The sequence below is a fragment of the Maniola hyperantus genome, chromosome 21, assembly GCF_902806685.2.
Source record: "Maniola hyperantus chromosome 21, iAphHyp1.2, whole genome shotgun sequence".
NCBI classification, from domain to species: domain Eukaryota; kingdom Metazoa; phylum Arthropoda; class Insecta; order Lepidoptera; family Nymphalidae; genus Maniola; species Maniola hyperantus.
This window is the reverse complement of record NC_048556.1, coordinates 3,384,729-3,408,562: the sequence shown is the minus strand read 5'-3', so window position 1 is coordinate 3,408,562 and position 23,834 is coordinate 3,384,729. Positions and strand designations below refer to the sequence as shown.

Here is a 23,834-nt window from a genome sequence, read left to right as displayed (position 1 = left end):
CATCTCTTGGAGCAATCTGAATCTGAAAAGTTATCTTTGTTTTGATAGGTACTAAGTAATTTTTCTTTTTATTTCACTCTTTTCGATCACTATTTTGTAAGTTTTTTTTGCAGTAGGTAAGAAAAAACGTGTGATGATTCTATACTCAATATAATATGTATGTGTCACTACATTTTCGGTAAGATTAATCCTGCAAAAACGTGCGGTGCAAATGCCGTGTGAATGGGGTCTTACACTATTTCATAGATCAGAAACGACTGAGAAACTGGTTGCGAATGCATGTATTTTTTTTTTGTAAGTACTATCGAGATTATATTAATATTTAATAATATTAACAGTGAAATGTCTTCTTAAAATTATAAGTTAGTAGGTTTATATAGGTAGGTACCTGTTTTATTAAGAATAACTCCGATGTTACTCCACAATTTTTGTTTCAACTGGTTCTTCCTATATTCTTTACATTTAATGTTATAAATGGGCTCATGAATCTTAACTAAATTTATTAACGTTTCGTCTTCTTCCATGCTCCAGATATGAGCCATTTTACACCGTGAAATGAATAAACTCGCAAAACTATCCAGCACCGTAAAGATGGCTGACGCAAATGACGGCAACGCTATTTGACGGTGTCACGATGGGGTCAAACACCGCTCTCTAGTAAACCACGCCATCTTGTTGCCACAGATAATATTGATCGCCGTTACATTACGCCCGCCATTTTACGGCGCCACTTTTGTAGGAAACTCGACTGGATCAATTTACGCGCGAATGTAATCTCGTGCAAAGCTTGAGATAGAATTAGGGGACTTTTTTATTCAAATAAGCCTTCAGGATACCAATCGCATTTTGAAAAATAATGTAGGTACTGTACCTACCTACTTATAACTAGTTGCTTATTTTTTTTAACTTTAAAAAATTTGGAATATTTAGCATCGCAATTTTAGTCCATAGGTACCTACTAATATTGTAAATGCGAACGTGTGTCTGTCTCTCTGTCTGCCTGTCTGTCTGTTAGCTTTTCGGCCTAAAATTTTAACTGATTTTGGTAGGTACAGAGTTAGCTCACATCCCGGGCAAAGACATATGCAACTTTTTTCCCGGTAAAATCAAAATAATTATTTAGTAAGTACATATTATAGTAATTAATTGGGAAATGAATGTTAATAGACTACCTACTCTATTTAAAAAATAATTCTAAACGGTTAAAATTAAACACCATTCTTAATTCGTCGATGATTTACTAGTTCCAGCCAATAACACTTCGTAACAGTATACAAGCACACAATTAATAAAAGTCTATAATAAAATGAATCTTTAATGTTCTTAGAGTAGGTACATGGTAATATTGCAGCCTAGTATTTCAAATACTTATAACTTTATTTTTAAGTCACATTTCATAATCTTGTTCTAATTGCATAGAATCATGACTTTATTAATAAACTTCTCAAAATCATCCAGTTTGATATTATTCCCTCCATCTTTTTTCCCCCTGCTAACAAAATACGGGTCCATTTGTAACTGTAACGCCAGCTTCTTTAAAGTAGTTCGTCTGTCCCTATCGTTATCAAGAACCTCTCTTTTCACTTTATTTCCTTCTGAATGCTTCATCGTCAATAAATCAATAGAAGCACAAATAAGATCTTTTGTTTTAATAAAGTGACTTTCCGTTGTGTTTGAGTTTCCGATTTGTACATAATCCTTTTTACCTCTCGCTATGTTATATGGATCATTTCGTACAGATTTCATAATATCTTCCAATGCTCCCCTACGACCTCGGGCTGCTTTGGTCAAATCGAAATTTGATTTACTATACTTTTTCCCTCTTGATATGAAAAATGGATCATCTTCCCCTGAAGAACGACTGCTTCGTTCTACTAAAATATAATGAGGTTCTTCAGCATAAATTCTATCATCGTGCAAAGTATTCTGTTGAAATGTCTTAGAGTGTAGTTCATTAGCTGATACTTTGTTCGAAGTACTTGGATTGTATTGCATGCGGTTTCTTGCTAGACCGTTGAATAAAATTTTCAATTTGCTGTCTCTACCTCTGTTCATCCAAAATGGTGCATCGATATCCTTTCTTCCATTTCTTTCAAAATTATTGTTACTAATTCCTAAATCATCAATAGCATCAAGGATGGTGCTTTTTAGATATTTTTTTTCGTTCAATAAGTCTTCGTACGAGTGATGCAATTTAGCTTTATTTTTTCCATGACCCGAATAAGGCTCGAATGATTCCCTTCTTCCTCTACTGCCCCAAAATGGCTCCTGTTCTTGTCGTCTACCACGGTTGCCCCAGAAGGGTTCGTCATCGTCAAATTCTTCTCTGATAGACGAGTATGGTGAAACAAGGTTTTCTCGCCTACCTCTATTACCCCAGAAAGGTGAGTCATCTTCATGTCTCCTTCCTCTATTACCCCAGAAAGGTGAGTCATCTTCTTGTCTTCTACCTCTTGCGCCCCAGAAAGGGTCGTCCTCTTGTCGCTTTCCCCTATTTGCCCAAAATAAATCTTGAGGCGAATCATCTTTGGAGTCGTCGGAATCCCGTCGCCCTCGAGTACTCCAGAATGGAGGGACTTCGTCTTTTAATTGATCGTCAAAGTTCAGCAATAATTTATATAAATTTTTACTGTATTTATTATGCTTTGTTGTTGGTAATTGCACATCAGGAACCGTTTCGTCGGAAGAGCTTTCGCGTCTACCTCTGCTACCCCAAAATGGAATTTGTTTTTCAACTACTGTCTTTAGTTTTAAATCTGTTCCTCTTCCATCTACAGAATCGTATTGATTTGATTCATTAATTATATTTTCTTTACCAACCATCTTTTCAGTTCCATCATCTAAAGACCTTTTTGCACGGGCACTGTTAGCTTTATGTTTACTGCTATAGTTTTTATGAACAGTTTTTATCTGCTTGGTTTTATTTCCACTTTTTCCGAAAACATCATCAGATATTAGCAGAAGTGTTAATATTAAAATGTTTTTTTTTCCGCATCCTTAAAAACCTGCAAGAGAGTTTGGTTTATTTATTAAAATGATTGCTATTGGGGATTTGTTTAACTGTGGAATATTAATTGATCAAGTAGATCATTTAACTATCATATAGATTTATTTACAATATTTTTTTCAGTCATCATCATCACCAACCAATAGTTGGCTCACTCGGGTTTCCTTTCAAAATGAGAAGGGATTGGACCGTAAAAACCTCGCTGACAGACTTCACACACCTTTGAGAACATTATGAAGTACTATTCTTAGGCATGCAGGTATCATGATGTTTTCCTGCGCCGTTAAAGCAAGTGATATTTAATTGTTTTTTCAAACAATATTATTTATTTTATGCGTTAATTATTTTTTAGTTCTAATGGGTTCACATAAAATAATAAAATAATTATACTTACATATTTTAAACACAACAACTATTATTAATGATCATGTAAAAACCATGATAGATGATGATCATGAGAAAACAAACTTTAAGACGATGGTAACTTCACGCTGATACAAATGTATGTGAAAATCAAATACAATGTTGCAGCTTTTATATAGGAAACCGTCGTAGGTGGAGCTCCCTAGGGTTGGCAAAACAATTCCTTTAGTTTTTATATTTTCTCGTTTGCTGCTAATTCTGCTGGGACGTTTTGTGACCGTTATTAAATTAAACAATGCTCAGTGGCTATTGCTCTCGACTTGCAATAAGGGTAAGTACTTACTCCTTTCGTATATTTTTATTTTCTCTACCAATATGTTATTATTTTTGTTTCATATACAAAAATAAACATTATTTTTATATGTATAACTAGCTGCCCTGGTGAACTTCATTCCGCCTAACAGTCGATTCAAAATTTTTAAAATTTTCTCTCCGTAAGAACCATCCTCGTAGGTACTTCAAGGAATATTATAAAAAAAGAATTAGCGAAATCGGTTCAGCTGTTCTCGAGATTTGCGATGAGCAACACATTTAGTGATTCATTTTTATATTATAGAAAGAAAAAGAAGATATAGAGTTCTGTAGAGTGGTAAAAAAGGAGGCCCAAAACGACTTTTGGAATGAACTGAGATGTAAACTATGGCGCTTGTTTCTAATATTGCAATTGTGAGTCAAAGTAACACGAACCCGAAATAAAATATTTATTTGTAGTTACAATTTTCTTATTCATTAGTTAGCTCTTGGAGTACTTAGTAAGGTGAGAGGACCTTCCCTCTGACGCTTCATTCCTTATTTCTTTTATTCCCTCATTTTCATTCTCATTTCAAACGAAGACAGGTGGTAACCTGTCTATGTTTTTGCCAGCGTTCTGGTTACACTCTGTATATTGATGATGATGCCCGTATATATCCGCGCGGATTGAGATTTTTAAAAACTTCCCCCGGATTCTTCTCTTCAGTTTTTAGGAATATAAAATAGCTGCAAAGCAAGCTATTCGTAAAGATCAATTGCACTAATGGACCATTAAAAGGTAACAGACAGTTATACTGACATACTTTCGCATTTATAATATTAGTAAGTATGGATATGTACATTAAAAATTAATAAAAATACTTTTTTTATACATGGAATAACATTGTAAATCAAATATTTGAAAAGAGCAACCGCCGAATTTCTTGCTGTTTCTTCTCGGTAGGAAAGGCATTCCGAACCAGTGGTAAATGCCTCTGACGATTCAAAAATACTTGTAAAAGTTTAATTGAATAAAAAATATTTTTTTATATTTTTATTTTATTTAATAGCAAAGACTGTTAACCCTTACACCATGGTCAATCCTATTTCTCAATTCACGAGATTCAATGCATATTTTTACTTTTTTAGGAAAAATAAAAATATTCAAATTTGCTTTCACTATCAGATATCAATTCCATATCCTACAAACATTCCCCTTTCCCCTCCAACTAAGCGTACAGCTTGTGCTAGGAGTAGATACGCAACGGGTTTGTTGAACCGCTGACCTTTCGGATTTCATAGGCTACCGAACAATTTTTAGTGGCCCCATGTATTAAAAACTGGCCAAGTGCGAGTCAGGCTCGCGCAACGAGGGTTCCGTACTACAGTCGTATTTTTCGACATTTTGCACGATAATTAAAAAATATGATGAATAAAAATAAATAAAAATCTGTTTTAGAATACACAGGTGAAGACCTTTCATATAATACCCCACTTGATATAGTTATCTTACTTCGAAAATTGAAAATACTAATTATTAGTTCATTGCCACAATTTTTTTTTCTGTGGTGTTTTACCACAAATTCACGGTTTTCAGATTTTTTCCCAAAAGTCAGCTATAAGACCTACCTACCTGCCAAATTTCATGATTCTAGGTCAACGGGAAGTACCCTGTAGGTTTCTTGACATATAGACAGACAGACAGACAGACAACACACAGCTTTCTCGCGCAGTGCTGAAGGAGTGTAGAGCCAAACTTGTGTCTGACATAGAAACCTGCCTAGGTAAAGTGTCAGAATGGGGCGCGATCATTTGGAAAGCAAGGCCAAATTAGCCTCCAAAAAGCTTGGGGTGCTCAACAGAGCAAAGCGGTACTTCGCGCCCGAGCATAGGCTGCTACTCTATAAGGCGCAAGTCCGCCCTCACATGGAGTACTGCTCCGACCTTTGGGCTGGAGCACCCCAGTACCAACTCCTTCCATTTGATCGGATCCAAAGGCGGGCTGTTCGACTTGTGGACGATCCCAAACTAACCGGCTCGCTGGAAAGCCTGGAGCACCGCAGAGACGTTAGCTCCCTATGCGTGTTCTATCGCCTGTATTATGGGGAGTGCTCTGAGGAGCTTTTTGACCTCATTCCACCCTCTTTTTTCTACAACCGCACCGCGCGCCACCGTAAGGAATTTCACCCTCACCATCTGGGTGTCTGGTGCACTTCGACCGTCCGCTGCGCCAGATCCTTCTTTCCACGCACGTGCAAACTGTGGAACCAACTCCCATCGGCGGTGTTCCCACTAGATCATAACATGGGGTTATTCAAGGGGCGGACCAACAAATTCCTAAAAGGCCGGCAACGCATCGGCGGCTCCTCTGGTGCTGCAAATGTTCATGGGCGGCGGTAATCACTTAACATCAGGTGACCCGCCTGCTCGTTTGCTCGCTATATCTATTAAAAAAAAAAAAACAAAGTGATCCTATAATGGTTCTGTTTATCCTTTTGAGGTAAGGAACCCTAAAAATTGCTATACATGGTTAAAAACCTACTGTTTAGTAAGCTATTACATGGATCGCGAGCAATTTACTCTTATCCATTGAGGAGTTACATTATCTATCTTCGAAGATGTTCATCACATCTTCACCAAATTTATGTGGGACCACCTAGAAAATATACCCTTTCAAACAAAAAAGAATTTTCCAAATCAGTCCAGGCGTCTTTGAAATACTTTAAAAAAATATTGCGACGAATTAAGAGCCTCTTTTTTTGAAGTCGGTTAAAAAGAATTACTAGGGATAGTTGCATAAAACCACTAAAGACCACTAATTATATTAAATAGGTGGGTACTTTAAGAAATTAAAATCACATAGCTTTCGTCTTAACAAGGTTACCGTAACTGACGGCTGAAGAGTATGTCCGTTCCTTGATTACGGACCGGGAGCAACCGAGCAGGAAACTTGAGGCGAGATGGGTCACACTTAACATAGAATACCCAATTTTGTTTTTATAAAAACGTATAAAAATATTTACTTACTCTTGGCATCTATTTGAAGGGCTGTGGCCTATTTGTGACAACGCATATCAATCGATTGTGATTGTTAAGCAACGTCGAATCAAGTCGGTAATTGGATGGGTGGCTAGCTTTACAGGTCGAATTCCAACCGTGCCTCTGACTCAGAGGTTCCTTGTCTTGGTCGTATCTGGGTTATATCTTGATCTTGGTCGTGCCTCGGCCCTCGGTCTTGTCTTACTTTTGTCTTGGTCGTATCTTTGTCGTATCAAGACCTTGTCTCGTTCTTATCTTGGTCGGTTCTGGGTTTTATCTTGGACGTGTCTTGCTCATGACCTTGGTAATCGACTCAAAATCAAATTTAAATCATTTGTTCAAATTGGGTACTTACCATTGTACACTTTTTGATTGTCAAACTATTGTGGAGTTTGTAAGATAAAACTGCTCAATTGCGAGCCGAACTCGCATACTAAAGGGTTTTCGTACAAGATAACACACTATGTACTTTGTAAATTTGTATGACGGCTATTTCAAAATTCTTCTTTTTGGTTTTTTTATTATTTGTTGTTATACACGCTGCGAAAATTCAACTCTCTACCTATTACGGTTGATGAGATACAGCCCGCTGATAGACGTATGGAATATGGACGTACAGCAGAGGCTTCAGGTTCGGAAACCCTAAAAATGTAATGAAAACTGCAATGTTAATTAATCACTAGATATTTTTTTATTTATTGAATCCACAGTTAAATTTCTCCTCAACTCCCCCGTATTCCTGCGAGTTTTACACAATAATAAGACTGCTCGTGTACTTATTACTCGCTCCGGTAAACATATCTCGCTAAAAAGGGTATAAAAGGCGAGTACTTTCCTCAAATCGCCATTTATTCTCCAGACGACGGTGGTGGTGAGCATTGAATTAATAAAAAAGGTATTTAAAAGGTCTTCCGACCAAAAATCGTGACCTATCATCAAACACCACACGACACGACACTGGTCGTCAAGTTTTTTTGATTTTTTATTTGAATACTAGCTTATGCTCGCGACTTCGTCCGCGTGGACTACACAAATTTCTAACCCCTATTTCACCCCCTTAGGGGATGAATTTTCAAAAATCCTTTAATTGATGATGAATTTTCAAAATAGTTATCTGCATGCCAAATTTCAGCCCGATCCGTCCAGTAGTTTGAGCTGTGTGTTGATAAATCAGTCAGTCAGTCAGTCACCTTTTCCTTTTATATATATAGATTATATATTATATTATATAATAATTTAGCACCTAGGATTGGAATAATGTATTTTTTATAATTATGTTGGTGGTTCAATAAAAAAAAATATGTAAAGCCGTAGGCAATTACTAGTGAACCAATATTAGCTAAACATTGTAAATGAAATCATAGTCGTATTTACGGCACTATTGACCGTGAAAAGCTCGATCTAAGTGGAGAGCTGGATATTTTTAACCCGTCTTTGATATGTCGGTTTAAGTGTTGATAACATGATGTTATGACGAACTGTGTTGTGGTAGCATATTGGATAAAGGGTTATTAGAGCCGTTTCAATTCCGTTTTTAACCCCCGAGCCAAAAAGTAAGTGTAATAAGTTTTGACGTGTGTATCTGTGTGTTTTTGTATCTGTCTGATTTTGATTTAGTTTTTTTTGTTTGAAAGCCGTTTGAAGATTATCAACACTTTTCGAGTTTTCTTATTAGAATAATAAGAGCCGTCTGTAGTAGTAATTACAAATTCTAATAAGGCCAAATTCTAATAAGGTGAAGTAATGCATAATGTGAGTATATTACACGAAATATTTCAAGCTATTTTCGACTCCCTGATAATGCAGAAACTATTGAACCTAAACAGGTATAATTTAGCATATCTAATAAAACGTTTTTGAACACTTGAAATCTAAAAGTTTAGGCAAAACAACAAGTACTTAATTAGTATTTTTAATTTTCAAAGTAAGATACTTAACTAAGTATACAAAATGGGGTATCATATGAAAGGGCTTTACCTGTACATTCTAAAACAGATTTTTATTTATTTTTATGCAAAATAGTTTTTGAATTATCATGTAAAATGTCGAAAAAATACCCGAGTACGGAGCCCTCGGTCCACGGGTCTGACTCGCACTTGGTCGGTTTTTTATTTAATTTCTTCTTCTTTTGTGGCTTTTAGAAATATTTTACGTAAAAAAATCCTGGTTCCTCCTCCACTTTTCTATTATCGAGTAAGGCATCGTCAGCGTCTGCAGTCTGCACCCTTACGTAGTCAAACGCACACGTACAAAGCGATTTTCTTCCTCGTTTCTAATTCGAACCGTTAAAATACTGAACGCCCTTCAGGCATCAGTTTAGCCCTCCACTTATGTTATGTTAAGTGAAGAGTGAAAAGGCATCTTCTAGGCAAGCGCGCTCCATCATAGGCTGCATAATCACATACCAGCTGGTCTGATAGTCTTCTTTTTCCTGACCTTATCCCACGCTACGTGGGGTCGGCACAACATGTCTTCTTCTTCCACTCATTCCTGTCATTCGTCAACGTATTATCCACCTCTTTTTCACGCATATCCTCTTTCACGCAATCCATCCACCTTTTCTTTGGTCGTCCTCTCCTCTTTTTTCCTTCCACATGCATACTTAACATTCTTCTAGTGACATCTTTCTTCCCTCCGCATTATATGCCCATACCACAGTTTAACGAAATATATTTCAAGGCTGTGCCCATACCATGCCAGCCTATTACCACAGAGCTATTACCCCTCATCTTTTCTACAGCTGGTCTGATAGTGCTAGTCTATAAATTATAAAAAAAACAAGCATAGTTAAATCATTTTAGGTGTTTATAATAAATTATTGTTGTTATTAAAACAAAAAATTTCTCTGGGGTTTTTCAGTGAATAAGAATTTACTGTGAAAAACAGACGATCCCGTGATTTTGGTCGGTCACAAGTAAATTATTGTGCGCTGACTCAAGAATAAAAGATTTTTTCTCTACTACTTATTCGTTATAAAATATATTAAGTGCAAACATAAAAATATGTACTTGTTAAAAAAATACGTTTGTCTGTAAAAAATCTTTGCTATACCTACTTTTTGTTTACAGGTTAGTTTTGTCTCCGACTTCATCAGCTGATAATATGTTAATTTCTCTAAACGTTTTGTTCGTGTGCGCTTTTACTGCTCTGTACTCGGAGTTACCTCGACCATTGCACGAATTACCGATGAAAATGGAACTGGGAAATTATATTATGTGCTCACCAAAATATTAATCGTATATTTTAGGGTATGTTTTTTTGAAATAAATAATATATTTACAAAATATTGCATACATTTTGAACCACAAACTTTAATTATTAAAAACTGGACTTATGTAGATGAAAATTAATTCTAAGGCATTAATTACAAACATTAATTAATTTAAATTGTAAGTTCGTTTTTATTTCGTGCAAATTTTAGGGTATTGTTTGCTTTGTTTTCATACTTTATAGCTTCACGCAAGTATTATTACAATCTTGATAACGTAAACCTGATGGAAGGTTGAAAGGTTACGTAGTGTTTGAGGATAGAGTTGTGAGAATTTCCCAGTATCGATAGTTTATTACAATGTTCGAGCTTAAGGTGTTATAACATCTTAATAATAATTTAAAATTGAAACTAGTGGGTATGATTTGAAAAGAGATTATCATTTCCGCCATGTTTTGTTTGTTTTTTATTCATATACTAGACATAAATAGTTAAACACTTTTACTATCGCATGCAGTCAATTATACATATAATAATTGCGCTTTAACAAATATTGTTTTCTTTAAGAGTTTCACCTAAAACAAAAATTTAGTGGTGTACTTCAAAATGAACGTAGGACCTCATCAGTGTGAAGTCTGTAACAAGAGGTTCCTCACGAGGATCAAGATCATGCTCCACTCTAAAAACAAGAAAAAGAGATCTTGGCGCAAGTGTGATTACTATCAATATACCTACATCGTAGCATACACACACACACACACACACACAATATAATAAGTTAATTGCACACAAATAAATGTTTTGACACAAATAATAATTATAACACACCACATACGTCAGTTGTATTAAAATAAAAATGGAAAATATTACTTGGGTTTTTTATTTTATCAGGTCGTCAAGACCTGGCCAGACCTGATAAAAGTTTAAGAAAAGTTTGGTTACCAGTTTAGTGTAACCACCTAGCAAGCAGAGCGAAAAAATAGTGTTTAATTAGTACCTACCTAGGTAATTATTTTTAGCGCTTTTTAAAGCTGATTTGGTTTATGAAAAGTGAAAAACGTTTTGAATTAGTATCTGTTATACTGCTTAAAAATGTCTATACTTCACTAGGAATTAAAATTTTATAGTTTATAAGTAGATGAGTATGGGATTAATTATTTTTGGAACAACTCAGATCGATCTAAAATATCGATACTGATCATCTCTAGGTTGAAACAGATGAATACTTTGGAATTTCATAAATATAACTACTCTTTAAAATATAACTGGCTTGTTTATTTCATAGAGCGGTAAAAATGGGCGCGGTGAAGTGAAGTATAGCAGTTTTTGATGAATGTATGTTAGGTACGTTCTTGTTTTATTTTTAGGCTACAGTAGGTAACTCTTCAAAGTTTCCTCCTTCGGAACAGTTTACTTTCGATCAAAGCTTGACCAATCAAAATAAATCTGTGATAGCCTAGCCGCCCTAGTGGTTAGGATGTTCGCCTCCTAATCGGAGGTCGGGGGTTCGATCCCGGGCATGCACCTCTAACTATTCGGAGTTTAAATATCACTTGCTTTAACGGTTGACGGAAAACATCGTGAGGAAACCTGCACGCTTGAGAGTTTTTCACAATGTAAACAAAGATGTGTGAAGTGTATCAATCCGGACTTGGCCAGCGTGGTGGACTATGGCTGCAAATCTCCTCACTCTGAGAGGAGACTGACTGTAGAGAACTGGCGATGGGTTGATCATTATGAATGTAATTTCCTTGTGTGATTTATTGCTTGTGAGGAAAGTAGGCAGTCATACTACTGCTACGCCGTAGAGGTCGCTAAATGCGTGTAGCTTTTAGCCAAAACTTGCTGGGCTATGAAACTGGTACTCTGTGGTACCTACTACCTAATATGAATTCAAAACCTCTGCAATTATAATTAGTATCTAATGGTAAGTTTTAATATAATGCGTACGAAATTAGTTCTCACATGTCATTTTAACTTTGTGTGTCAATTTTCATATCAAAAGTAGGATTTTAGTCCTTTTAATTATTTAAAGACCCATAGAGTCAAAATGGCGCATTATAACTCATTTTGTACGGACTATAACCAGCTTTATGATCTTGCTGACTCGAATGGTTGTGTACTTTTATATTTTTAAGTACGAATTTGTGAATTTTAGAAACTTACTTTTAAATTAAGAAACTAATCTATTTCATTCATTTTTTTTTTTTTTTTTTTTTTTTAATACAATAAAACTTAAAGCTAGCCTTATCTAATTACTATATAAATCATGACCGCGTGGAATGGTGCCAAGAATACTGGCTGCATTTCCGCGCTGGACAGCCAGGCTGATCCGCTGCGCAAAAAATGAGCCAGCCCTTCTGTCACCAGTTGAGGCTATTAATCGCGGTGAAATGTCTCGTAAAAAATTTTTAGCACTAAGACTCCATGGCCCCAGGGTCTCCACGGCAAACGGCACAAAAATGTAACTCTCTATAAGAGAGGCATACTTGCGCCGCTTGCCGTTTTCAGCTGTTTCTGCTGCGGCTCCCGGTCTTGATGCTGTCTTCCTGATATGACACGGGGCCAATGTGTCAACGCAAGTTGCGTCCCACATTAGCGCCCGTCCCCGTTCCCAGGGAACCAGCGTCAATCCATCAGGTCTCTTGCCATCATCCCGACTAATCCCTGCCGGCTCAATGAGCGCAGGAATATTTATGGTGGCAAGAGCTCTTTTAATTGTATCGTTAAGAGAGCCATGCCTAAACAGCCTACCGGAGCTCCTTTGGCAAGAGAGTCCGTGGATTCCAAATTTATCAACCTCTTTTCCACACGGACATCTGTGCTGATGGCTCAGTGGTGTTCCCAATCTGAGACCTAGAGCCACACGAAAACTTTCGTTATCTAAAAGTGTGCCGAGATTTTTTGATGGCAAGGCATGCAGCCAATACCCAGATTCCTTTTCGGATAATGCTAGAAGCCTGGCACGATCTCTGTCACTTGTAAGATTTTGAACCAAATTCGTATGTGTCAGTTGAACCAATGGCAAATCCCAAAGTTTTTGTGTAGTACGTTCCTTCGGGATGTCGACATTGGGACATCTGACCTTCCAACTCTCTAGGGCCTCTGTGGCATAGGTCAATGATGAATTGGATTTGAGAATTTGAGAGCTAAGCTCTTTTATACTATGCACAGAGGACAGAAAAGCCGGAAGAGCTACACTGGAAATTTTCCTCACGCCGATGCCACCGTACTTGACCGGTAAAGTTGCTTGGTTCCAGGAGTGCTCATCAAAAGTTAAATTTAGAATTTGTTCTAGTGTACTTTTAAGGGTGGCATCCATGTTATCGAGTAGTCCATGAAATTTCCAAATTGGGCTCGCGCGGAGAATGTAAATTAATTTAGGTACAAAAAGGCAATATTTTAGGATCAAAAATGCAATGTGAGAATTTAGAGTGCCCAATTTGTCGGTATTAGCCGAAAATGTTCTGACTTTTTGATCCAAGAGTGGTTGTATGGATTCATTATAAAGAGGAGCACCGAGAAGGCAAAGTGAACGTTTATCAAGTATTTTAATATTAGGTGAAATTTCATTGAATAATTCAGAGGCCAATAGAATTCTTTCTTGCGACAGTTTTTCTGTAAAAAACAATTCGCATTTCGAAAAATTAAGTTCTAAACCAATTTTCCCAAACTGTTGCTTAATATGATTAAGATCTTTTAGAACGTCATCCACGTTGCCCCCAATGGTTCCATCATCAAGATACCATATGTTAAATTTAGATGTTAAATTTGAGATATGGTTATGGATCCCTAAGCTGAACAGGGCCGGACCTAAAGGATCCCCCTGCTGAACGCCTACAGAAGACTTAATATCGCTATCTCCAAAGAATAATTTAGAAGCAGAGCTGTAACATTGCCAAACATATGGGTAAATTTCAGGAAGTTGCGTTGAGACTTCTGTCAGCAAAGTTGCCCTGTCCAAAGAATTAAAAGCATTCTTTACATCTACTTTCAGCAGTACCTCAACCTCGCCATTCGTTAAGAAAGTACGAGCCGAATGAACTGCTGCTTCACAACCTCCTTTACTGCCGAATCCAACTTGAATAGGTTGGAATTTATCCTTTAGGGTAGAGACTATGTGACTACACGCTAATTTTGACGCCAAACGGCGAAAAGTACAGCCAACAGCGATAGGACGGATGCCACCATCTTTCTTATTGAAAGCACAAAGCCTCGCGCCATTTCATTCATTTGTGCGTGATGTCCAAACCATCTGTTTTACATTATTTCGTTTTTAAAGCAAAGTAAACATGCCTCTCGAAAACTGAAATGAAATCATTCGATCCAGCAATAAGAATCAAATTGACTACTTACCAGTTTTTAGGGGTTTTTAGTTAGATCAAAGGCCGGCAACGCATCGGCAGTTCCTCTGGTGCTGCAAATGTTCATGGGCTGCGGTAATCACTTAATACAGGTGACCTGCCCGCTCGTTTGCTCGCTAGCTCTATTTAAAAAATCTTTTATAATAAAATGTCCTTACTCTAAAAATCTCAAATCGATTTCATTATTATCAAATTTGAACTTGACCGAATTTTTCTTTCGTTTACACCCAAAAGCAATTTCTCTAGGAATCTTTCTGAAGAGCCGGAAACTCGATGGTCGTAAAAATAAATTAGCCAGGCGTGCTCGAAAGTGTGTCGGGTAGTATCCGATCCAATTTTTCATGATTATCGAATTATCTATGAACTGATAGGTAGGTAAATGATTTATTGACCAGTAATTCAGATCGTTTTCCATTTCTTCTCACGTTTCATTTGTTTTACCTGATTTTAAGAGTTTTTTTACATGGTAGGTATAATTTTATTATGACTTACATAACTTATTTACTTTATCCTACGCGAGCTTTTTGCTTTCTTATTAAAACTTTAAATTATTTATACTCTTCTTCTGTAATCTGTATTTATTTTTCTACTTCTCGTAACTGAAGGTTTTTGAAATGAATGAAATAAAATGAAAATTTATTGTCAAAGTAAGTTGTTTCACAATTGTATTGGGAACTTCTTTTTTTGGTTATCGCTGGGAAATGCGTTTACGCATCCCCCCCTTGAAGCCAGCAAGCTACCCAACCAGCCAGCTAACTGGAAGGAAGCTATTTGTGACTCACCAGCCGAGATGCGACCGGAAAACCTACTAAAACCCAGCGGTGCTCCTGCGCGTCGCCTGGCGACTGGGTCACGGTAACAACGAAGCAATCAACCACTGCCTATCGACATCCGCCAAGGCGGACCCTCCACCGGGGACCCACTCACGTCCTCCACCACACGTCCGAGGCGTTGACACCTCGACCTGTCGCGTACTATAATATGTGGTACGACGTACGACATCAAACGATTCGCAGAATACAGGCGACGCGACGCGGCGCAAGACAGCGGCGTGTGGAAGCCTCCATATGACTCCTTGTGTCCATCAGTGGATGTCGGAAAATACATACCTACATTGTTTTTGTTGAGAGAGAATGTCCCGTGTAGTGTGCTTACGAACAAAATAAACCAACAGCTTCTGCACTAATCACAATTTTACAATACCTACTAGTAGCCAGGATATACTTTATGGAGGAAAGGTGCTTCATGTTAGAAACGTAAATAATAATATTGATAGAACAAATGGGGCAATCTGTTCTATATATAATTCCATTATAATTCATAGTTTATTGTTCTTAGTGGAATCATCTTCGATTACGTCCGATTTAAGTTTGGATAATCAATTAATCATTGCTCAAGTACTTACCTAAGATAAAGCAAAGTGTTCAGTAGCAATAAAACTTGCAAAAGTCGTTCTTCAAGAAATTGCAAAATTGAAAAAGTTGCCGAAATTGACCTACTGTGTATGTTTAGTCAGTGCAAGTGACTTGCTAGCGAACTGACGTCTGCAAGTTTTATTACTAGTGATAGTTCACTTGAGACTAGAGATAAAATTAGTGGAATTCCGTTTCCAACACCAACCTACAAATCTACGGTACTGGAAAAGGAGTGTAGTTGTGCTAAGTAATAGTAGTTAAAATTGCAAGTACAGCCACGACGAAACAAAAAACACGCTTGGAAACGTTTCGTCCGCCCAGATGTGCCACTGTCGTTAAGTACCTTCATTTTATTTTTAAAAAAATTGAAGTGTTACCGCAGTATAAAGGGAGACACAGTAGTCAAACGTCTTTGATATCGTGGTAAATGAGGACCACAACGACACTTCAACGGGCCCAAACTACGAAGATCAGTTCGGGTTGCTGATTCAAAATACGTAGGCCAGTTCTGGTTGCTGATTCAAACTACGTAGGCCAGTTCGGGTTGCTGATTCAAACTACGTAGGCCAGTTCGGGTTGCTGATTCAAACTACGTATGCTAGTTCGGGTGGCTGAGTCAAACTACATAGGCCAGTTCGGTTTTGCTGATTGGTCCTGCACTCACCGCACGGTTGCACGTCTAGACGGTTTCGTCGAATGTAATATCTGGAGTTACTCCACGTGCATATTTTGCTCACGAATATCCTCTACGTAAATTAATAAGCTTTGAAAAAAAAATCTTGAATCTTACTTCAGGTGCTTATTTTTTACTGTGGCAAAACTCGCAACTTTGCAGAACTTTGAATTAAGTATGACCAACTTTTTAATTTGAAAACATTTTGAGTTGCGACGTAAAGTTTAGCAATAAACTAAAAGGTAAGCTTGTTTTATGAAAATACTTATTCCAGTCGACATAGCAAGATTTTTGTTACGATGGAGCAATTTCTTATACAAGCTTTCATAAAAGATCCGTTAATATTTTTGAAAGCGTTCATTCAAATCTCTCGACCTGATCCGATAATCCTGTATTCAAAAAATATCCTTTATAGAGAGAGAGCCAGCGCGTGCCAGAACTTCGTTATTTTATAAAAACTGAAAGTTTCTCTGCGTATTGTACCTAACGCAAGAAGGAACGATCAGCGACTATGAAGTTTAGATCATGGTGGCTTTGGTTGATAACAGATAATAAAGGTGTAAAAAAAATACCTTTGAACTTTAAGGGAGTTTGGCAAGGGGTTGCCACGACAATAAGTGTCTGGCAATGCACGACGTGATTTCTAATACTATTCCGGAGAAAATGAAAATAAAATAGACTTTATACTTTGACATAAGACTTTATATACTTTTGTTACCTGTTATCTCTGTTGTAGAAGCAGGCGTTCCGCATTACTTTGTGGAAATCCATGATATGAAATGAACCAAAATCTTAATTTGCTATAATCCAATCCGCAATCCGCTGAAACAGAACAAATCTGTATGATGCAACATGCAACATGAGCAATATTAATGAAATGAGATAATTTAAGAAGATAATTTAGAAATAATTTTGCACGCCACGCTTGGCATGATATTATGTAACTGATTACCTAACTTTTAAGACTTTATTTTAAGTTTTATATTTTAAGATTGTATAATGTTTATTCCAACAAGCACGCAAATTGTTCAAGATCAAATCCATGTATGTGTGTAACTAGACGATTGAAAAATAAACGTTTTATTTATTTATTTATTTAAGACCCCATGTAAATAATATACATGTACCTACCATATCTGAGCAAAATAAATAAATGATTATGATTATGATTAAGAGGAGGGAGCACTGCTAAATATGCAGGAAAAACCAGCCACCAAGCAAGCAATACGCACCACCACCACGTACTAGTAACAACACTACGGCGTTTTGCCCCGATACCTGTTACCTCCCAAAGCCACCATGATCCAAACTTCATAGTCGCTGATCGTTCCTCCCTGTGTTAGGTACAATACGCAGAGAAACTTTTAGCTTTTATAAAACACCTAACGAAGGTCTGGTACGCGCTGGCTCTTAGTCTATTACGCAAATAGGCTTTTCATTCAAGCAAGCTTTTGTTAGGCCGATCGGTTGTAGGTTGTAGGTCGCTGAGTAAGCGAATTTCTACTAAGCGATTGTAACTAAGTGAGCGGTGATAGCTTAGTGGTTATTAAGACGTTGACTTCCTGTTTGATGGATCCGAGGTTCGGTTCCGAGCATGCACCTCTAACTTTTCGGAGTTATATGTGTGTTTAAAGCCGTGGTAGCCTAGTGTTAGTGGTTAGGACGTCCACCTTCCAATCGGAGGTCGGAGGTTCGATCCCGGGCACCTATAACTTTTCGGAGTTATGTGCGTTTTTAAGTAATTAAAATATCACTTGCTTTAACGGTGAAGTAAAACATCGTGAGGAAACCTGCGTGCCTGAGAGTTCTCCATAATGTTCTCAAAGGTGTGTGAAGTCTGCCAATCCGCACTTGGCCAGCGTGGTAGACTATGGTCAAAACTCTTCTCACTCTGAGAGGAGACCCGTGCTCTGTAGTGAGCCGGCGATGGGTTGATCATGATGATGATGATGTGTGTTTAAAGCAATTAAATATCACATGCTTTAATGGTGAAGGACACATCGGGATGAAACCTATATGCCTGAGGGTTTTCCATAAGATTTTCGAAGGTGAAGTGTGTCGATGTGGCAGTTGGCCAACGTGGTGGACTATGCCATCAATCCTTTACACACTGAGAAATTACCCGTACTCAATAGTTGGCCCGTCACAGCCTGAAATGAATGAATGATTGGTTGCAAGACTTAAGTGGCAATAGGCAGGCCGCAGTTTGAAAAACCGATAGATGCTGGATTCAGATCGCTCAAGACTGTGACGTGTCAAAGTCCCTACAAGAAACCTATGTCCATTGTCCAGCCGTGGACGTCTATCGGTTGGTGATGATGATGATGATGATGATGATCTACTGCATATTATGAATAAATGACAGTAAAAGGAGTTTTTATGGAAAACTTAACCATTCATTTATAAAGCATGTAAATACATTGGGATTTTGTATGTACACAGATAATATATGTACTTAGTTATCAATAAGGCTTTGCAGCCATTCATAGGCACTTTGCAACATATTCTTACGGAACCCCCACGCTGTCTAGTATCTTTTGAGATACATGATTGCTTACCAATTCAATATCGATAAGCCCTTAGGCTCAAGGCGATATCTACAATCATATTCTCATATTTATAGCATTTAATGACGTTATATCCCCATGGCTCGTTCCGTGAATTTTCCGAGCTTTTCCGCGATGAACTGCGAAAGTCTATCCGTCTCTTTTCAGCTTGCTGGTTAAGGATATGTTTGTCCTTGTTTGTCCTCGACGCGGGAAAGTTTTGTGTCAATGCAGCAGACCTGTAGATTCGCGCGTGTAGACCAGACGTACAGTTTCGCGAGCTTTTCACGCGTTTTGCGAGAACTTTTCTAACACTATCGCGGTTTTCTTCTCTTCGTAGTGTTTTTCCTGTATTGGTGTTGTGTTTTAGTATTTTATTATAGTGTTAATAGGTGTTAAGTGTTCGTGTACATACTGAAAGACGTATTAGTGAGGTAAGCCTATTATGTATTAACTAGTTGATCCGCTCCGGTTTTGCTTAGGTAGAATTTCTTAAATTAATTTCTTAGTGAAGGTATATACTTAGGAAACTTACATACATAAATCTCAAGTTTATCTTAGTTTCTGTGATTTCAACGGAGTTATGGACTGACATCGACAAAAATTTCATCCCCTATCCCAAAGAAACCCAATTGTTTTTCAGGATCAAAATATCTTAAATATAAGCCAGATCATAAGCTAAAAAAATTCCAAATTGTATTCAAATTCGTTCTGTAATTTCAGCGTGATGAACGACCAGACAGACAGATAAATGATGATGAAAAAACTATTTTGAGATCTATATTGGTTGTAAATCTTTCTCAGATTAATTTTTTTTAAATAAATTCATCCAGCTGTAAGACTTATAGATTACCATAAAGAAATTCATTATATTGCCAATTAGTTACGGAACGTGCATACTTCAGACAAAATATCCATATTAGTCTAAAGTATGCATAATAATTTAAATGCTAAAGTGTGTCTGTCTGTCTGTCAGTTAGCCTGTCGCGGCCCATCCGTTCAACCGATTTTGACGAAATTCGGTACCTGAGAGAGCTTGCATTCCTTGAGGAAGGACATTATTATCCTTTTATACATTATTATCCTTATTTTTTTTTTTTTTTTTTTCATTGTTTTTTTTTTTAATACAATAAAACTTAAAGCTAGCCTTATCTAATTACTATATAAATCATGACCGCGTGGAATGGTGCCAAGAATACTGGCTGCATTTCCGCGCTGGACAGCCAGGCTGATCCGCTGCGCAAAAAATGAGCCAGCCCTTCTGTCACCAGTTATCCTTATATACATTATTATTTTTATCCCAGAAAATCAAAGAGTTCCCACGGGATTTTTTAAAACCTAAATCCGCGACAATTTTATTACTACAATCCAAGACCCTATTCATATTCATGTTATGTAGGTGCCAAACGTCAAGGGGCTCACCTTACTGTATGTATTTAAGCTGTGCATAATATACTTAGACACTGGACCCATTACGGAGTTGTGATGCGGAACTTAATTGCTTAATTTTATTACAGTGCCATCTCTAAGCTAGCACTTAGTTGATTTACATTAATCCCGTGGGCAGAGAGATGTCTTTACTGGAGAAACAAATATCTGCATAGGTACATCGACTCAGATGCATATTATGACGATTCAAAAGTACCTACCTACTTGTAAAAGTTTTTTAAAAAAAATATTTTTATTTATTTATTTTATCACGATTCAGAATCTCATGAATCCCACCTTCTAACTAGGAATGTGTATAGTCCGCGACAGGACGAGATGGCAATCTGGGTGAGGCTTTTTTGTCGAGATGGCAAAACGTCCCGCACAGCTGTACATCCCCTCGCTAACCCAGTGCGGGCGAGCGCGGGTGACGTGTGGGTCTGCGGGGCGTCTCCCCGCGTCACACTCCGATTGCCATCTCGACCTGTCGCGTAGGTACTATACTTATATCAAATAGACTCGGCAGAGGCATGCATTTAAGACCTTAGTCCGTAGTTGTATTAGGTACATTAAGTTCATGTATTACGTTGTTTCTGCTTTTAGCCCTAGATTAAACGAACGTAGGCGTTGCATGCTAGTAATCCCTCTACACGGATAAGACCCGTCGCATACTATGCAAATTACACTAATTCCCTTATAAAACGGTTGACACAATGTCGCTTAAGCCGAGATACTAACTTACTAAGTAAACCTAACTCAAACTCAACGCATGCTAAACTAAACGACGCCCGCGACTTCGCCTGTGTGGATAGAGCTTGTTTAAAAATAACGTGTAAACTTTTTAACTTTCCGGGATGAAAACCAGCCAAGTGCGAGTCAGGCTCGCGCAATGAGGGTTCCGTACTGCAGTCGTATTTTTTCGACATTGTGCAGGATAATTCAAAAACAATGATACATAAAAATAAATAAAAATCTATTTTAGAATGCACAGGTGAAGACCTTTCACATGATACCCCACTTGATATAGTTATCTTACTTAGAAAATTGAAAATACTAATTATTAATTCATGACCACAATTTAATTTTTTTTTGTGTGATGTAACCACAAATTCACGGTTTTCTGATTTTTCCCCAAATGCCAGCTATAAGATTTACCTACCTGCCAAATTTCGTGATTCTAGGTCAATGGGAAGTACCCTGTAGGTTTCTTGTTTGACAGACAGACAGACAGACAGACAACAAAGTGATCCTATAAGGGTTCCGTTTTTCCTTTTGAGGTACGGAACTCTAAAAATAGCCTATTTCTCCTCCAGGATGCACAGGTTTTTAGAGAAAGAAATATAAGTATAGGTAGTGTACACAAAACAAGTAGCTGTAGGCAGTTCAATCTGAAGTTCGTGCTGAGTTGGGACCTTTTGTTCTCGGGTAAAAGTACTCTCCAGAATGTCGATCCATTGCTCCGTTGCAGCGTGATTGGAGGACAAACCGTGTAACAACAAGCAAACACTAATTTTGCATTTCTAGTAGGTATTAGTAGATAATGATTATCTAGTAATTAAATTTTGTATTAATTGTTACAGGTTTAAAATATCGTCGACAAGACAGTAAAATAAATAAGTTTTAAAACATATATTTGCCAAAATGTATTTAAATAAATACAAAAAGAAATAAATAAAGCACTAAAATTAAATATTTTAGATAATTATAAATTATTGTCATACATTAATATTGACTTACCTAAAGCTTACGTACCTACCTATTTAAAATCTAGTCATTTTTAAATAAGTTTTGTTTAGAAGTTATCAATCAGTATTAAAATATAAATAAATACCTAAGTATTATCCTACATAAGTCTGAAATGTAATCAATGTTAAAATATTTATTAAAAACAAAATTCTGATTCATAAAAAGTGTTATGATATTATAAAATCGTCTATAAAATTGGGACCAAAGTCAAGAATCCGAATTTAAAAATTTATCTAACGGTACTACAACAAAGAAAACAGTAAATACTTTCGTAAATATTATTTTGAAGCCAAATACTTATGTAACAAAAATAAACAAATGCTTGCAAGAAGAGAAAAAAAAATACTTGAAACAAACAAAATCAATTGAATAGTCCAAAATTTAAAGATATTCAAGATGGCATCGCCATCTTCTACACCAAAACCACCTTCTTCACCACCGAAAGAATCTTCTCCACCACCGCCAGAACCTATGCCGAGCAAAATGGAGAGAAGGATGTCACATTTCAAAGAATACAAGTTCTTCAGGAGCTTCAGTGCGAAGATCGAAAACTGGCCTATGAGGAAAGCTGAGCAACTATGGAGGAAAATGAGGGAGCGAAAAATTGCAGGTTTGTAAGTTTTTCATAGTAGATTTTTAAAAAAGAAAGAAAAAATGAAAAAAGTGGTTCGCCCAACGTGGGGCTCGAACCCACGACCCTGAGATTAAGAGTCTCATGCTCTACCGACTGAGCTAGCCGGGCTTGTGCTGATAAGGTCGAATTTAATCTATGCTTAATATAGTTCGCGCAAATGACTTCACAAACAGTCCGCGACAGATCGAGATGGCAATCGGAGTATGAGTCGGTGGGACCCCGCACACCCACGCTTATCCGCACCGGGTTAGCGCGGAGCTGTGCTCCCCGATTGCCATCTCGTCCTGTCGCGTACTATAGGTATTTAAAAAAGAAAATGAGCAAGAAAGAAAACTAATGGACTTAAGAGTTAAGAGCCAACGCGTGCCAGATCGTCATTTTATAAAATCTGAAAGTTTCTCTATATTGTCCCCAACACAGGGAGGAACGATCAGCGACTATGAAGTTTGGATCATGGTGGCTTTGGGAGGTAACAGGTAATAAAGGTGTAAAAAATCTTACGTCAAAGTTTAAAGTCTAATCAGTACCCTTATTATTTTATTTTATTTTTATTTTTATTTATTAAATTAACTAACGGCTACTTACACTAATACATTTAAAAAAAAACTTAATTCTGAAAATATTACTTACTAAGTGCAGTCGCCAATTATAAGTTAATACAACATTTACAAACATATGTGACAAAATAAAAAACAAACATCAATAAGATTAAAGATAATACTTCCTACTCAAGACTTCCAATATGCAAAGATCTTTTCCCGAAACTTATATAAAGAGTCAGAATTAATGTCAATGACAGAGCTGTGGTGGTTAAGAGTTTTACATAATCTAGAGACAGGAGAATTGGCGCCAAGGACAGTTCTACACAACGGTGGACAAAGTGGTGTAATGGGTTTACGTGGATAATGGACAGGAACCTTAAATTTGAAGCTGCTCAATAGTTGAGGACAGTCGATCTTAGCATTAAAATTTTTATACAAGAATTGCAGATCTAAAAGTTCCCTACGTTTTTCTAACGAATACATTTGGAAATAAGACAATCTTTCTTTATATGCAAAATTTCTACTACCTTTTCCAACACTAGTAGCTAGGTGCCAAAGGAATCTTTTTTGGATGCGTT

At 37.1% G+C, this 23,834-nt stretch overlaps 2 protein-coding genes, 1 long non-coding RNA gene and 1 other non-coding gene across 5 annotated transcripts in view; 1 reads left to right on the top strand and 3 right to left on the bottom strand.

Moving 5' to 3' along the window:
- Positions 1-23,834, bottom strand: part of LOC138403852 (uncharacterized) — a 365,474-nt gene that overhangs the window by 143,236 nt on the left and 198,404 nt on the right. The gene's annotated exons all lie outside the window — the stretch shown is intronic.
- On the bottom strand, positions 1,263-3,509 carry natalisin. The gene is made up of 2 exons (XM_034979944.2): positions 3,402-3,509; positions 1,263-3,005 (listed from the first exon to the last, which is right to left on the bottom strand). The coding sequence occupies exon 2, from the start codon at positions 2,821-2,823 to the stop codon at positions 1,408-1,410; it is 1,416 nt and encodes a 471-aa protein (XP_034835835.1). The 5' UTR covers positions 2,824-3,005; positions 3,402-3,509; the 3' UTR covers positions 1,263-1,407.
- The window catches only part of cv-c (crossveinless c), a 346,801-nt gene continuing 345,141 nt past the window's right edge, over positions 22,175-23,834 (top strand). Inside the window, exon 1 of one of the 2 annotated variants that reach the window (XM_069505876.1) lies at positions 22,175-22,690. In XM_069505876.1, the coding sequence (XP_069361977.1) occupies positions 22,477-22,690 (214 nt within the window). In that variant the 5' untranslated portion in view covers positions 22,175-22,476. The remainder of the gene's footprint in view (positions 22,691-23,834) is intronic. The other variant, XM_069505877.1, reaches the window with a different exon arrangement.
- TRNAK-CUU (transfer RNA lysine (anticodon CUU)) lies at positions 22,750-22,822 on the bottom strand. The gene has a single exon. It is a non-coding gene; the product is annotated as a tRNA-Lys (tRNA).